This window comes from Pelodiscus sinensis, chromosome 23, assembly GCF_049634645.1.
Source record: "Pelodiscus sinensis isolate JC-2024 chromosome 23, ASM4963464v1, whole genome shotgun sequence".
In the NCBI taxonomy this organism is placed as follows: Eukaryota; Metazoa; Chordata; order Testudines; family Trionychidae; genus Pelodiscus; species Pelodiscus sinensis.
This window is the reverse complement of record NC_134733.1, coordinates 5,591,721-5,608,052: the sequence shown is the minus strand read 5'-3', so window position 1 is coordinate 5,608,052 and position 16,332 is coordinate 5,591,721. Positions and strand designations below refer to the sequence as shown.

Here is a 16,332-nt window from a genome sequence, read left to right as displayed (position 1 = left end):
ATCCCTGCTCCTCCCCCTCCATCCCGGAGTCTGAGTGCTGCAAAGGAGCCATTTGCGCCTAGTGTTGATATAAGCGAAGCAGCGTCGCGCCGGTCTCCGAGGGAACTCCCAGCATCCCAGCACCTGCTGTGTTCTGGGCTTCTGATGCAACAAAACTGATGTCAAGAAATCACAGAGGCTCAGCTGGGTCCCAAGCTCCAGGGTTTGCTAACGACACGCAGCCGCTCGATACCGACAGCCGCTCAGGCTGCCTCCTGGTGAGTTCTACCGCACCGTGTGCAGAGCCCCACGAAAGGGGATCAGCCGGTTCACACAGCTCCGGCCCTAGCTCCGTCTGCTCCAGCCCCTAAGGGAAGCAGCTGCCTTTGTAGGACCCAGCCGGGCTTACTGAAGCGATGAAATCAGGGCTGCCGAATTCTCGTGAAAACCGGCCTTGTGACTTGCACAAGAACACGCCCGTCCCTCCTGAGTCCCAATCCAACACCTTAATTCTCCATTCAGTCTCCAACCTTTTAAAGCGCGAGATCACTTTTTGAATTTAAGCGCAATCCAGGGTCTATCTCAAACCCAAACACCCTGGCCCCGCCTCCTTCATGCCCCTTCTCCAAGGCCCCGCCCCTGCTCACTCCATCCTCCCTCCCTCCCCCATCCTCCCTCACTTTCACCAGTCAGGGGCAGCGGGTGGGAGGAGGGGAGGCTCTGGTCTTGGATTAAGGGATCTGGAGTGTGAGAGGGACTCTGAGCTGAGCTTGGGGCAGGCAGTTGGGGTACCGGAGGGGGTTCTAGTTGCAGGCTCTGGGAGAGTGTTTGGATGCCGGGGTGCTTGGGTCTAGGGCAGGGGCTTGGGGTGTAGGAGGGGTTCATGGCTGGGGTAGGGTTTCAGGATGTGGTTTCTGACTGGGCCCTGCTAACCTCAGGTGGCTTCCGGGTGGTGGTGCAGGGGGGCTAAGCCAGGCTCACCCCTGACCTGGCCCTGCCCCACTCCCAAAAGCAGCCAGCAAACTCCCTCCATCCCAAGCCCTGTTGTGCCTCCCACTGCCCCAAGACAGGATCCAGGGTGGGAGAGGGGGCACCTTGACATCAGTGCCCCTCTTCTCCCTCCCTTGCCCTGCACAGCAAGCAGGAGGCTCCCGGAGGTAGGGGGGAGGCAGATCCAAGGCAAAGGGCAGGAGATGTGCAGAAGTGGGGGACGGGGCAGCCAAAGTGCTGGCACTTGACAGCCTCTTAATCAAACTGGTCAGGGTCACCTGTCAGAGGCTCCAAGATCTACAAGATCCCCATCGACTGGATCCCCACTGCAGGGCTGCCTTTCTTCCCCGCACCTGCCAGGGCCTCTCCCTAGGGACCCCATATTAGTTCACAAACGCTGATGATCCCATTTCCTAAAAATCCCCCAAATTCCAGGGCTTTTGAAATTCCCCCCAATCCCAAAAGCTCCAGGGCTTTTCAGGGTCACTTGAAGCCACCTTATTTGCCATGAAAACCAGCAATGGAATGCACAGCTAGAGCATGGAGGGGAATATTCCCTTTCTGCGAAGAGCCTCTCTTTAGTAAAGTTTGCGGATGATACCAAACTGTTTAGGATAGTCAAGACAGAAGCAGACTGTGAGGGACTCCAAGAAGATCTCACCAAACTGAGGGCAACAAAATGGCAAATGAAATTGAAGGTGGATAAGTGTAAAGTAATGCACATCGGGAAAAATAACCCCAACTATACGTACAGTTTGATGGGGGCTAATTTGGCTATGACAAATCAGGAAAGAGATCTTGGAGTTATCCTGGATAGTTCTCAGAAAACTTCCACACAGTGTACAGCAGCGGTCAAAAAGGCAAATAGGATGCTAGGAATTATTAAGAAAGGGATAGAAAATAAGACCCAGAATATCTTACTGCCCCTGAATAAAACTATGGTACGCCCACATCTTGAATACTGTGTACAGATGTGGTCTCCTCACCTCAAAAAAGATATTTTGGACTTGGAAAGGGTTCAGAAAAGGGCAACTAAAATGATTAGGGATTTGGAACGGGTCCCATATGAAGAGAGGTTAAAACGACTGGGACTTTTCAGTTTAGAAAAGAGGAGAATGAGGGGGGATATGATAGAGGTCTATAAAATCATGAGTGGTGTGGAGAGGGCGGATAAACAAAAGTTATTTATTAGTTCTCATAATAGAAGAACTAGAGGACACCAAATGAAGTTAATGGGTAGCAGGTTTAAAACGAATAAAAGAAAGTTCTTCTTCACACAGCGTGTAGTCAACCTGTGGAACTCCTTGCCAGAGGATGCTGTGAAGGCTAGGACTATAACAGAGTTTAAAGAGAAGCTAGATAATTTCCTGGAGGTTAGGTCCATAAAAAGCTATTAGCCAGGGGATAGAAACAGTGTCCTTGGCCTCTGTTTGTCAGAGGCTGGAGAAGGATGGCAGGAGACAAATCGCTTGATCATTGTCTTCGGTCTACCCCCTCTGTGGCACCTGGTGCTGGCCACTGTTGGCAGACAGGCTACTGGGCTAGATGGACCTTTGGTCTGACCCAGTACGGCCGTTCTTATGTTATGTTCTTATGTTATGTGCCGAGTATTTCATTTCCTCGGAGCAGACACACTTCCTTGTGGCAGCAATGAAGCAGAAGCTGGTCAGCAAGTCTCTGCTGGCATCACACTTTTTGCTGAGAATAATGAAACGGAAAACAAAAAATCGAAATGTCTGTGCTGACCATCTGCATATGCAATACTTTTATGGCTAAGCTGATCCCTGATTGGCCGAATCGCACTTCGCTTGTGCCTGAAGCCAATCAGAATGTAGTTATTCCTAAACAGTGCGCTGTGCATGTCCCTTTCCTCGAGTGACATCTGCCAAGCACCATTAACAATGACATCTCCTTCCATTGTTGGCCTCATTGTAACGGAATGTTGTCAAAAGATCAATGGCCCAGTGATGCTTTAGCATATCTTTCCCTTAACTCCTCTGGCTCTGGCTCTGCATTTCATTGCTTCTCCCCATTGTTCCACTGACATTATCACATAATGATGGCATTGTCAACTACTATTTTGGCACAGCTCAAAAAGCCCCATGTTGCCAAAGTCATCTTTCGACACTTAATTTCACTCCAGCTGCCTGAAATGACCCAATGTCAGGTAGCTGCTACTCACCTGGTCTGTCCTCTCCCAACCTCATAAAAAAAACCCATTTTTTAGAAAGTTGTTCTGCTCAATTGAAGAAAGCCTGGTTTTAGTTTATTTTTTTTTAATCAAAGGTTTTGATTAAACCCAACATGTGTGAGTGATAATGGGATTTGTGGATGATGCTAACTATGGAAAATTGGACAATGACAAATTTAAATTTAGAGTGGAAACTTCATCCTTAGAGCTAGTTTATCATTTTTTGATTTGCAAATCACTAGGAGGCAGTTATATATTCCTATTGCATATGATAGGGTGTTGGAGAAATAATTCAATTGAAGAGTTGTGTGTGTGTGTGTGTGTGTGTGTGTGTGTGTGTGTGTGTGTGTGTGTGTGTGTGTGTGTGTGTGTGTGTGTGTGTGTGTGTGTGTGAAGAGTTTTGGATGCATCATACAAGTATGTGTATGTGTTGTACCAATAAAAGCAAGCAGGATCTTATGAGGGGGATAAGGCAAAAAGCCACATTTATTGTAAAGATAATAATAAAGAATAAAGAAAAGATAGAAGCAAACAACGTTGTTCAGCTACTTATTCCTATCACTACTTAACCCTTATACACTTTTATATATATATATATATATAAACATTCATTCAATCATTCATCCATTCATTCAAGTGCTTGTGACAGAATACTGGCCAGGTATTCTCTACACAAGTGATGGTAGCGGGGAGTGAAGTCCTGATCATATGCACATCTGAAACTCCTGGTGGGCTGGCAGCAGAACCTTGGACTCTGGCTCCAGAGTCTTTTAGTCCAGTTCTTATAGGAATTTCTTCCTATGCCAGTCTATGGGAATTGCTACATCATGCTGATGTCCAGGGTGGCTGTCGGGTGCTTGTCAGTGATCTCATAGGATGGACCTCCAGTACTTGGTTTTCTCCACTTGACACCTTTTGGTTGCACTGGCACCTGACGCCTTCTTCAGCCCTTTGTTGCTGCATTCTCAGGCTGGCACCTCTCAAAACCATTCATTCATCGTCCAAGCACTCCCTCTCTTACATACATTCCTTAATTAATGTTTCCCATACAGTATTTTGTATAATAACAACTTTACATATACAAGAGTTGTAGTTACAAAAAAGTCACAAGTTTCTGGGTGGCATTTCTTGAAACATTGTCTGAGTGCTGAGTTAGTTACTGTTATAGTTACAATGTTTCACTTTGCGATTAGGGTTAATTGCTTCACAATGCTTTGAAGAGAACCTAACAATGCCCTTAGTCAATTACAGGGCTTGGCTCCCAAAGCAGAGTTAGTGGCTTGACAATGCATTGTTACACTGTATCGGCTGCAATGTCAATTTCAAGCAGTCCCTTGCAAAAGCTTGAGCATTCCCTGGGACACAGAGGGGAGCTGTTTCTGGCTACATAGTATTATATTTTTAACAGTTTTAAGTTACATGACCTAATACTGCATTCCTAACAAATTATATTCTAGAGGGGCAATAATTATAAATCTAAACATTTAACAATCTTAACAAATAATAATAATAAATAAATCTAAACACTAAGTTGTGGGGAACAAATTATGGGGAGTCACTTCCACTTGGGGGAATTATTTTAATACATTAATATGTTATCCCTACATGTGTGGGGGGGGGCACAATTTGTCTCAGTGTTTTGGGTAAAATTTTCCCATGGCTGAGGTCTCCACGCCCCAAAGTTTGTTGCATTTTAGTGGTTCTGTATGTACATCGTTTGTGAGATGCCTGAGAGCTTTCATGACAAAAACGCTCTGAAATGGAAATGAAATGAATTGACATTTAATATTCTGAACAACTTAAATTTATATTTCTACATGTTGAAATTGAAGGATCAAGTTCCCCAGTGTCAAGAAATAAACTGAACACTCTAACCACATTAGATTCATCCTTGAGATGGGTGAAATATCCATTGAGGTGAGTGGGAAATATTTAAAGCAACTTTGTGGGGCCAAGTTTGCTCATGTATTTTCTTAAAATATAAATCAACAGTCAATAGAAAATGTCAATTTAGACAAATCGCTTGATCATTGTCTTCGGTCCACCCTCTCTGGGGCACCTGGTGCTGGCCACTGTCGGCAGACAGGATACTGGGCTAGAAGGACCCTTGGTCTGACCCAGTACGGCCGTTCTTATGTTCTTACCCTTTCATATTGTCTGATAGACGTTCGTTGCAGCTGCTTAAATTAGGCCCTTATACTTGTGTTTAATTTTGCACACAAGAAATTATATTAAAATCATATGTGTAGAGTTGGGTACAGTAACAGGGCATGTTTGCAGATCCAGCACCCAGCCTCTTCAGAACAGGGAACTGTGCTTCACTGCGGCTATGTCTACGCTCACGGCTTCTTGTGCAAGGGTTCTTGTGCAAGAAGTCTTGTGCAAGAAAACGTCCACACTGCCATGTGCGAGCTGTGCTTTTGCACAAGAGCGCCCATGGCAGTGTGGATGCTCTCTTGATCAAGAAATCCCGGCCGAGCGTCCACACTGCCCTCTTGCGCAAGAGCTCCTGTGCAAGAGGGCTTACACCTGTTCAAAAAGAGCATAGCTCTTGTGCAAGAAGCCCTCTCTTACGACGCCATACCGTAAATTTCCTTGCACAAGAGCAGGCGGGCAGTCTGGAAGCTCTGCGAATTCTTGCACAAGATCAGCCATACTTGCGCAAGAAGCCGCGAGTGTAGACATGTGTTTAGAGAGTCTCTAAGACCAAAAGGGATCTCAGTTCTGGTTGAGATCTTTGGATGTTTTTTAAATTCTTTGAGATTTAATCATTCCAACCTGGCTACCTTGTAACCCAGGGAAGACGTTTTCTTTGTTTTAGTGTGTTTCAGAAAAGATCTATTTATCTTGAACATTAATAAACTCATCAAATAACACCCTAGTAATAAAAGAAAAGCCCATATGCATATTCTAACATGGTATGTGTTAAATTAATCAGTAATGGATGAATTACCAATTGCGCCACATATCAGAGGTCTCCACCTTGCTGGTTTTCTCCAAAAACACAATTCTTAGCTATGACATTGTAACTTTAGGGTTATAAATGTGACAGTTTGAAGGAGGCTTCCTCAAAGCATCAGACAGCAGCTTGTACTAGTAAGACCACCAGCTCACTGTGGGAGGAAGGAAGGAAGGAAGGAGATCGTATGAAAGCTCCATAACCTGCCACCGGATAAAGGGCTCAGGTGTTAAGCCCCGGGCCACGCCCACCACAGTAGCCGTGGCCTGTGCGGGGTTTCGAGGTGATCGATTTCTGCCTGGGCGGGATGGGCAGGCTGGAGGCCGGGAGCGGGGCTGTTTGCACAGGGATCGGTTTCCAGCACCAGCGGGGCTGAGCTTGGGACAGCGGGGGGAGCCCTTGGCCTGTGGCTGGGAGCTCTCTGGGGTCTGCCCAGGGCACTGTCTGCCCCCCCCCCAACACACACACACACACACGAGCTCATGATCACGTGCCCTAGAAGTGTGGGTGCAGCCCCCCCCCCCCCCCGGCTAAAGAGGGAGTGGGGGGTGCGCTGGGGGGGAAGTTGTCCCAAACTTCTCTAAATACAAAGCGGACGCTCAGCCCTGGCTGCCGGCGGGGGACGGGGGGGGGGGTTGCTGCCGCTGATTGGCTCCCCGAGGTCCGCTAGGGAGGAGGGGGCGTGTCTGGGCCGGGGATAAGCCCGGGCTCGCGGGCGCAGGGGCCGCGGCTGGCTCGGGCTCACCTGGCGGCAGGTGGCGGCGCAGGGCGGGCGCGAGCGAGCGAGCCAGGGCAGAGCTGCGGGGCCGCGCCCGGCGCCGCTCGGGGGAAGATGCTGCGGGAGCGGACGCTGCGGCTGCAGTACGGGAGCCGGATAGAGGCGGTGTGCGCGCTGGGCACCCGGATCTCCGCCGACGTGCACGGGTGAGTGTCCCGGGGGGCCCCGCAGCCCGCCAGGGCCCGGCCGGCTTCCCTGCGCCCCCCCCCCGGGGGTCCCCTTCTCCTGCCTGCTGCGCGCCCCCCCCCGGGGACCCTGCTGCGCCCCCCCCCCGGGGGTCCCCTTCTCCTGCCTGCTGCGCGCCCCCCCGGGGGTCCCCTTCTCCTGCCTGCTGCGCGCCCCCCCCGGGGTCCCTGCTGCGCCCCCCCCGGGGGTCCCCTTCTCCTGCCTGCTGCGCGCCCTCCCCGGGGTCCCTGCTGCGCCCCCCCCCCCCGGGGGTCCCCTTCTCCTGCCTGCTGCGCGCCCCCCCCGGGGTCCCTGCTGCGCCCCCCCCCCGGGGGTCCCCTTCTCCTGCCTGCTGCGCGCCCCCCCCGGGGTCCCTGCTGCGCCCCCCCCCGGGGGTCCCCTTCTCCTGCCTGCTGCGCCCCCCCCGGGGGTCCCCTTCTCCTGCCCGCTGCGCCCCCCCGGGGTCCCTGCTGCGCCCCCCCCGGGGGTCCCCTTCTCCTGCCCGCTGCGCCCCCCCCCCCGGGGGTCCCCTTCTCCTGCCCGCTGCGCCCCCCCCCCCGGGGGTCCCCTTCTCCTGCCCGCTGCGCCCCCCCCCCGGGGGTCCCCTTCTCCTGCCCGCTGCGCCCCCCCCCCCGGGGGTCCCCTTCTCCTGCCCGCTGCGCCCCCCCCCCGGGGGTCCCCTTCTCCTGCCCTTTGTGTCCCCCACTGGGCCGTGAGCCCCCTTCTCCTGTCTGCTGTGCCCCTGACACTCTTGTCCTGCTGCACCTGCCACTGCAGCCCTGGCCCCAAGCAGCTTTGCCCTGCTGCAGGCACCCACTGTGCCCTGGGCACCCTTCTTCTGCTGCCCCCCCCCCCCCCCCCCACACACACACACACGTCCCTTGACCTTTAGAAAAGGAAGGTTTTTTTCACTCAGCCCGCAGTCAGCCTGTGGAACTCCTTGCCAGAGGATGTGGTGAAGACCAGGACTTTAACAGGGTTAAAACAAGAGCTACCTAGATTCATGGAGGTTAGGTCCATCAATGGCTATTAGCCAGGATGGGTAGGAATGGTGTCCCTAGCCTTGATTTCTCTGGAGGTGGGTGACGGGAGGGATCACTGTTGTGTTCCCTCCCTCTGGGGCATCTGGTATCGGCCATTGTGGGCAGACAGGATACTGGGCTAGATGGACCGTTGGTCTGACCCAGTGTAGCCGCTCTTATGACCTAAGGGACCCTGCCCCCATTGCACCCAGCCCACCACTCTGCCTGGTGCTCCTTTCCCTGGGGCACTCAGGCACCCATCCATTAGCCCCCTTCCCACACACACAGGTTGGCCCCTTCCCTTGGCCCCTTCTCTCGGCTACACCCGATCACTGGTCTCCCTGCACCCTTTCCAGGCACCTGTCACCTGCTGCCCTCCTGAACTCAGCCGGTGCTTTCTGCTGCCCCATCTGTGATCCCCACCCCCCCCTTCTGCAGATGGCCTGCCCTGTTACAGAGCCCCTCCCCCCACTCGCAATCTCCTCTTCACTGAGCGTGGTCCCACACGTAAGTCTCCACAGCGCCTGAGGGATCGAACTCCAGCACGTGACACGTGGTGGGTGGGGATCCAGTCAGTCACAGCCTGGAACAGCTGGCACAGGAGTCAGATTCAATCCTGAGCCCCAGATGCCTCACTTGTGATTTTAGTGCCTGTGCTGGTGAAGGGGGTGGCTTCCAGCTGCTGAGCAGGCCTGACCCAACTCTGCCACATCCCTGGCTGGCTTCCGACTTGTGGTGTGTAACTGGCAACTATACAAAAAATCAGACCACTTCATTTGTATCTTAGTGGCCATCAGGGATGCCTGGGGGAGAGGTGAGATCTGTGGCAATAGGGTTCTTTTGTGTCCCATGTCAGGAGCGAGGCATCCCGGGATCACAAAACAGAGATCCAGGTGGAGGGGAGACACACACACACACACACACACACACACACACACACACACACACACACACACACACACACACACACACACACACACACACACACACACACACACACACACACACACACACACACACACACACACACACACACACACACACACACACACACACACACACACACACACACACACACACACACACACACACGGATTTCTCTGCTTCTATGGCTGGGCCTGTTCCCCAGTGCTCATTGTAGCTGTTTGCAGGGAACTCAATCTCGGCTTCCCTTTCCAGGATGCCAACCCCAGCCTCTCCTGAGGCTGAATGTGGCTTGAGGAAGCACAACGTTTTGATGTTGGAAGGGCAACACTAAGGAGATTGGCTCCCATGTAAACACACTGGTGCAGTTACATCAGGGCAGCACTTTTAACACAAACACACTGCATTGTGCAAGCACACCCAGCAGCAGGGTGGCACAATCGGGTCACTACGGCAGTGGCATGAACCCCCACTTTGTACCAGGGTGGCATAGTTCTCCCGGAGGCTTGTTCGTGGTAGTGACTTGCCCGGGTGAGAATTTCCTTAACCTAGTGATGGCCTTTGTGTCCTGTCAGCAGATCTCAAAGCTCGTCAGGTTTTCCTTAGTACCCCTCCTCGCCACCCGGCTCCTAGCTCTCCACTAGTGCTCTTCAGCAGTGGATCTCAACACCCTTTCTAAAGGAATTCAGTATCAGCATCCCCATTTCGCACATGGAGAAACTGAGGCACGGGGAGGGGAAGCGACTTGTCCAAGATCACACAAAGCCAACCCCAGATCTAGACCTGGGTTCTACTCCCATGTCTGAGCCCCGCTCTGGGCGTTGTCTGCTAGGTCACACTGCCTCCCTGAGACCAGGGTTAATCCTCATTTGCCAGCAGCTCCACTGAAGGGAGACTTCCCAAGCTGTCCAGCACTTGCATTTCCCAGGGTGCAGGTGATGCACCACACCCTGTGGCAGCAGGCTCAAAGGATGCTTTAAATACACTCACTCACACAGCTTCCCAGGGGAACTTACAGCCACAAAATTCTGATCCAGCAATCCGATACCTCAGTGATTGGGTTGGCTGGATATGGGATCTGAGGTCAGATCTTCATTACTGAGGTAAGGCCACAAAATTCTGATCTGGGATGGGTCCCAGTCTAGGTAAAGTGTTTTACCCACTTCATTTTCTGGGGTAAATCTTGGCTTCAGATCAGTTGACGTGGACCAGATGCGGGACTGGCCGACAGGATGGATCTCTTGAGAACTCCCCTGTTCTGTTCATTCCCTCTGAAGCAGTAATGTCCTCTGTTGGAAGACCGGATGCTGGGGCAGATGGACCATTGGACTGCCCAGTCTGGCCGTTTTTATGTGTCCTACCTGATGCATCCTTTTTCTGAGGATTGTGACCTGCCTTTGCAGGTGGATAAGCTCTGTGATCGGCGTGCTCCTCCATCCGTAACATCTGTGATCCCTATGGAATTCTTATGACTTTATGAGTTACATATTGTTCCTTGAGAGATCACATGCAGCCGATAGAACTATTCCGCAAAACCCCTGGTCACCAGGTGGTAATCGGGGAAGGAAATAAACATTTAGCTGTCCCTTTCCAGGAGATATATTGACTATATTTTTAACGGCTAGTCCTCAGCCATGAGCTCTCTTAATCCCATATAAACCGCTGTTGTCATTGTTAACTCTTATTCACAGCTGATTTTGCTCTGTTCCTCCTTCAAACACACTGTACTTTTCCTGGCCTTCTGCCATGCTACTGGCAAATAGTCCCGGGAGCTGTAAAAACCCTGTTTGGCAAGTGCGTAACCTAAACTGCAGGGAAGCAGAGCTTTAAAAACCTTAGCAAGACACATTTGCATGAAGCAAAGCATCAGCGCTGGGCACATGAATCTGTGAGTGGGCTAAATTTGCAGACCCTTCACGTGGACAGTGGAACCAGTTCCATGCTGATGTTCTGCTAAAAATTGACCCGTTGCATCTTGAAGTGATCAGGGAACAATGCGGTCCTACAATAACTCTCTATCTCCTGTCACAAGCATCTAAGGGGATAATAGGGTGCTAGATTTGCAAGGAATAAACGGTCAGGCTTTCCTTTTCTGATAGGGATACTGGCTCAGTGGAAAGGGAGGAGGCATTAGACATGATTATCTCAATTTTAATAAGGCTTTTAGCTCAGTCCCACATGCATTGCTGTTGGTTCCAGGGTAACTCTCCATAGAAGATGGTCCAATAAAAATATTCCCTCTTCCACCTTCTTTCACCATCCCACATGGCATTCTCATAAGCAAACTAGGGAAATGCCGGATAGATGGAACTACTATAAATAGGGTTGCCAGGTGTCCAGTACTGACACAGACAGTCCGGTATTTTTGCCTTCTGTCCAGTTAAAAAAAAAATTCAGAAAATACCAGACACCTAAAAAGTCTGGTATTTTCTGATTTTCCCTTTTCCCCCTTCCAGGAGGCGAAAATACTGGACACCTAGCAACCCTACACATTAAGTAACTGGGCCCGGGCCTGGATCCAGTCCCCCATCCTCTTCTCCCTCCCTTCCCCCCCCCCCCCCCCCCACTCCCATTTGCCTGGTTCCGCAGGGGAGCTGTCTTCTGGCTAGAAGCAGGAAAACAAGATGGCATTTCTTAAAGGGGCCATGCTGGGGTGTCTTTTTTTCTTTTCTTTTTACTCTCGACAACTTTGTCCCCCCCCCCCTTTCCTCAACAGAATTTTTTCCCCAGTGTGGTGTGTGGGGGGTTTTTGGGGGGGAGGGGGCAGAGGGAGGTGTTCAGTATTTTTGTTTAAACCGTCTGGCAACCCTAACTATAAAGTGGGTGCACAATGGTGGGAAAAACTACTCAAAGAGGAGGTGTCAATGGCTTGCTGTCAGACTGGGGACACGTCTCTAACAGAGTCCTGCAGAGGTCTGTCCAGGGTTTAGTAAGGGCGAATATTTCCATGAGTGACTTGGATAAACAAGTGGAGAGTGTGCTTATAAAATGCATGGATGACAGTGAACTGGGAGGGGTTGCTAGTACATCCGAGGACAGGAGCCAGATGCCAAAGGGCCTTGATAAATGGTAGAATTGCTTTGAAATCAACCAGATGGAAGGCCAGTGCAAAATAATGTACTGGAAAGGGGAAAAATCAAATTGGCCGATAACCGCCAGGGCACTTGGCATCAGTCACTGTTGGCAGAAAGGGCACTGGCAAGATGAGCCTTAGGTCTGACTCAGTCTGGCCATAATACTACTGAATAGGAGTTGAGGAGGGTGGGGGCTCACAAATAGAATAGGAGCCAGCCGTGCAATGCAGATAAGCGGCTACTACTCTGGGGCGTATTGACAGGACTGGTGTAGGGGAGACACAGGAGCTAATTGTTCCGCTCTGAAGCCCAAGCTGCAGAGACTGCTCTCTAGCAAGCTGGGGGCAAATGGGAGCAGGTCTGGAGGGGAGCGACAAGGAGAAAAGGGTTAGAAAACCTGACCTGTGAGCAAAGGGGGTTGGTGGCGTTAAGACAATCAGACCGATAAGCCCCCAGCTATGAGCAGGGCTGTTATGAAGAGGGTAGTGGTCAGCCGTTCTCCAAGCCCACCAAAAATAGGGCAAAGAATTCTGGGGCTTCATCTGCAGCAAGAGACTAGGTCAGATATTAGCTGCCTTGCTAGCTTTAAGGGGAGCGAAACAGTTCTAGGGCGGTTGTGGCATTGCTGCTCTTGGCGGCTCTCAAGCTGGACTAGATGGCCTCCAGGTCCCTTCCAACCATCTCTAAGGTTCTATTTACCCAGGTGGGCCCCATCAGCATAGTACCTGAGTGCATCCTAGCGATTCATGGATTTCCCCCCTTGTGACAGCTTCCCTAACTCATGGGGTATCAGGTGAGATCGAGGGACATGCCCAGGGATGAGCTCAAGTCTTCTAAGTCCTTGTCTGCTAGACCACGCTACCCAATGAGTGAAGCTGGTGGGAGCTGCGTGTGTGTATTCCAGTGTCTGAGGTTTTTTTTAAAGGGTGCTAGAGTAGAGGTAGGAATCTTTTTGGGATCGGGGCCACTGACCCACACACAAATCAGTCAGGGGCCGCACACGAGTCAGAAGCAAAAAAAAATCAACCCCCCCACTGACGCGGCCTCTGACTAAAAAGGGGACAGACACTCCCCAAGTTCCCTATGCACATCAGAGCCAGGGGGGGCAAGCTGGTGGATTTTGTGTGCTCCAGCCTTACAGTGGAACAGAAATAGGGTTGGAGAACCAGCATGGGCTCCCCAATGCTGGGGGGAACCTTGAGCCTTGGGGGCCAGATCCAGGCAAGACAGGGGCCAGCCCCCAGGCCTAAGGCTCCCCACCCCTGTGCTACAGAATATGCTTGGGATCTGAGATACTTCTGAAAGGATTGATCTGAGTTCAATCTACCGCGGCACTCCTGAGAATTCTCTTACTATACCTATACAAAAGTTTTCCTGCTGGACGACAGAACAACATCATCACATCACTTTGCATCCCACAGCTCCTCCCCGCCAGCTTCCTCCCTCTCTCCTCCCTGCTGCTAACCCCATAATGGGATCAGCAACCTATGGCTCATGAGCCTGTATGGCTCTGACTCCTCAATAGCAGCACGCCCCTTCCTTGCACCTGGAAGGTAAGCTGCTGCTGGGCTTGCGGGGAAAGGCTGGGGGAGTGGGACCATGAGGCTGGTGGGAGAGGGGGTTAGGACTGGGGTGCATCCCAGCCCCCTGAGCCACCCCACAGCGGCTGGCTGAAGCTTTACTGTTTGGAAAGTGTTTACAAAACAGAGTCAGAAAACTGCCACTGATCCCATTCAGACCAGAAACAGGCCAAGACAGCTATTGTTTCTTTAAAAAAAAAAAAAAAAAAAAAAAAAGCGCTGACTGGGGTGCCAGTGGCAGGATCCGCAAATGGGTGGGTGGGGGGGCACAGCAGGACCCATGCCAGGTGGGATTGGGGGAGGGGGGTGGAACTGAGGTGCACCCCGGTCCCCTCAACTGCCACACAGCGGCTGGCTGAAGGTCTGGCAGTTGCCACTTGGAGAGCGGCTGCCCTTGTTTTTTATAAACAGCTGCTCCTTTGCCCCTGTGGCAGGACCCTCATGGTGCGGGGTGGGGTGGGGGAGAAAGGGCCGGGCTGGTGGAGGAGGGGAGAGAGAAGGGACCCTGTGCTGGTGCAGCCACAGCCTGGCCCTGCCTGGTGACCAGAGGGAGAGCCAGGGTTGCCCACCCCACACAAAAGGGGAGCGAGCAGGGGGTGCAGCCCCTTTGTTGTTGTTTTTTTTTTTTTTTTTTAAGAGAAAGCTCTGTATTGGCCCGTTTCCGGTCTGAATGGGATCAATGGCAGTTTTCTGACTCTTTTGTAAACGCTTTCCAAACAGTAGCCCCCACGGAACACAGCGAACTGAATTCTGGTCCCAGTTAATACAGCCCCCACCCCGCTCCAAATTCAGGGCCGCTCCTTGGAGATCAGTGGCATCCCCTCCCATGTCTAGTGAAATCCAGCCTCATGGCTTCCACTTCCCCCCGCAATCCACACCGTCTGACGCCTCCCAGGGCTTCGCTTGCATCACTGCTGTTGGCAAGGCTGCAAGAACCGTTTTTGGTTGTTTGTTTTTGTAGGAGGCGGCACAATGGCATCGCTGCTGCTCTACTTCTGCTCCATTGGCCATCCTGAGTCAGTGGGGAGAAAATAATCGGTCACAGAAGGGAGTTTCCATAGAACTTTTATTTGTTGGGGGTTATTACAAAACACCTGGTTGAATGGGCCATTATGAATTTTAGGATTTGACTGGGGAGAAGGGGGAGGGTTGGTAGCACAAAGAAACAACACAAGCCGCTGTCTAAAAATGAGACTTCTCCTCTCTGTCCTCTCTTCCCTTTTGCATCTCTGCTTCTCCATAGGGCAGCAGCAATCAGGTGAAACTGACAGAGGTTGTGTAATACTCGTCTGTTTCGCTACCCAGGCATATAATTCATGATGTATCTTAAAAAGAGGGGGGAACAGAAGCTTTGCTGACACATTGGCTTCCTAAAATGATAGCCAGGAGTAGGGACTTTTTTTTTTAAAAAAAATCCCTGAATGTAAATATTTATTTACATTGCTGCAGACCAAGGCCCCGTTGTGTTAGGTGCTGTACGAACTGAACAGGAAGGTGACCTTTGCCTGAAAAGCTGGACCAGGGCCAGCTTTAGGAAGTGCGGGGCCCAATTCGAACCGTTTTGCCCCCCCTAGGATTTTTTGTTGAGCACAAAAAAAGCACCCAAACAACAAACCACAATCACACACAAATATCACATCAGAAGTAGATTTGATCAAAATGCATATCAATATAGTTGAACATTTTCAAAAAAAATGCCATCCTTTATGATGCAAAATTTCACACAATTAAATCAGTTGCCTTAAGTGTAGGTCAAATATTTTCAATTGCAAACTATCCAATCTCTTCAATAAAATTTAAAGTTTGATTTTTTTTTTTTTTTAAGTTACCAGAGAGCATTGCAGTTTTGTTACATTGATTTACTTTTTAAATAGCAAAAATGGAGTCTTTGTTAAGAAAGTGTCAGTTCTGTGGTCAAATTCCAGTCCTTAGTGATTTCAGCACCACTAATTTCACTAGGTAATATGGTACCTCACCGCCATTGCCTCCTTTGCACTGCCCTTCAACACATATTGCCTGCATGTTGAGTCCAAGGTCAGTCTACACAAGATTTTATCAATGATTTTTGCTCAAGCGATCACTGAGACAAGACAAGGACTCAACTGATTCTAGTCAGCTCTGCCTTTAAACACTGGGGCTATATCTACACTGTAATGATTTTCCGGAAATGCTTTTAACGGAAAAGTTTTCCGTTAAAAGCATTTTCGGAAAAGCGCGTCTAGATTGTCAGGACACTTTTCCACAAAAGCACTTTTTGTGGAAAAGCGTCCGTGGCCAATCTAGTTGCGGTTTTCTGCAAAAAAACCCCGATCACCATTTTTGTGATCGGGGCTTTTTTGCGGAAAACAGTACTGTGCTGTTTACACTGTGCATGGAATATCACCGAGCCTCATTTGCATACCTAATGAACCACCATTTTGTCCCAGAAGAGGCTCTTGCACAAGAAGGAACATCTACACTGCCCCTTCTTGTGCAAGAAAAGCCCTCTTGTGCAATGCCGTTCTTCCTGTCAAGTAATAGGTGTAACAGCATTGCGCAAGAGGATTTTTCTTGTGCAAGAAGGGGCAGTGTAGATGCGCCTTCTTGCGCAAGAGCCTCTTCTGGGAAAAAATGGTGGCTCGTTAGGTATGCAAATGAGGCTCAGTGATATTCCACGTTTCGCCTCATTTG

At 50.8% G+C, this 16,332-nt stretch overlaps 1 protein-coding gene across 1 annotated transcript in view; it reads left to right on the top strand.

The window, feature by feature from the left end:
• The first annotated feature begins 6,817 nt into the window (after positions 1–6,817).
• Positions 6,818–16,332, top strand: part of LOC102445544 (protein-arginine deiminase type-2) — an 87,245-nt gene continuing 77,730 nt past the window's right edge. The window contains exon 1 of the mRNA XM_075906208.1: positions 6,818–7,043. Within this exon, the coding sequence (XP_075762323.1) occupies positions 6,952–7,043 (92 nt within the window). The 5' untranslated portion in view covers positions 6,818–6,951. The remainder of the gene's footprint in view (positions 7,044–16,332) is intronic.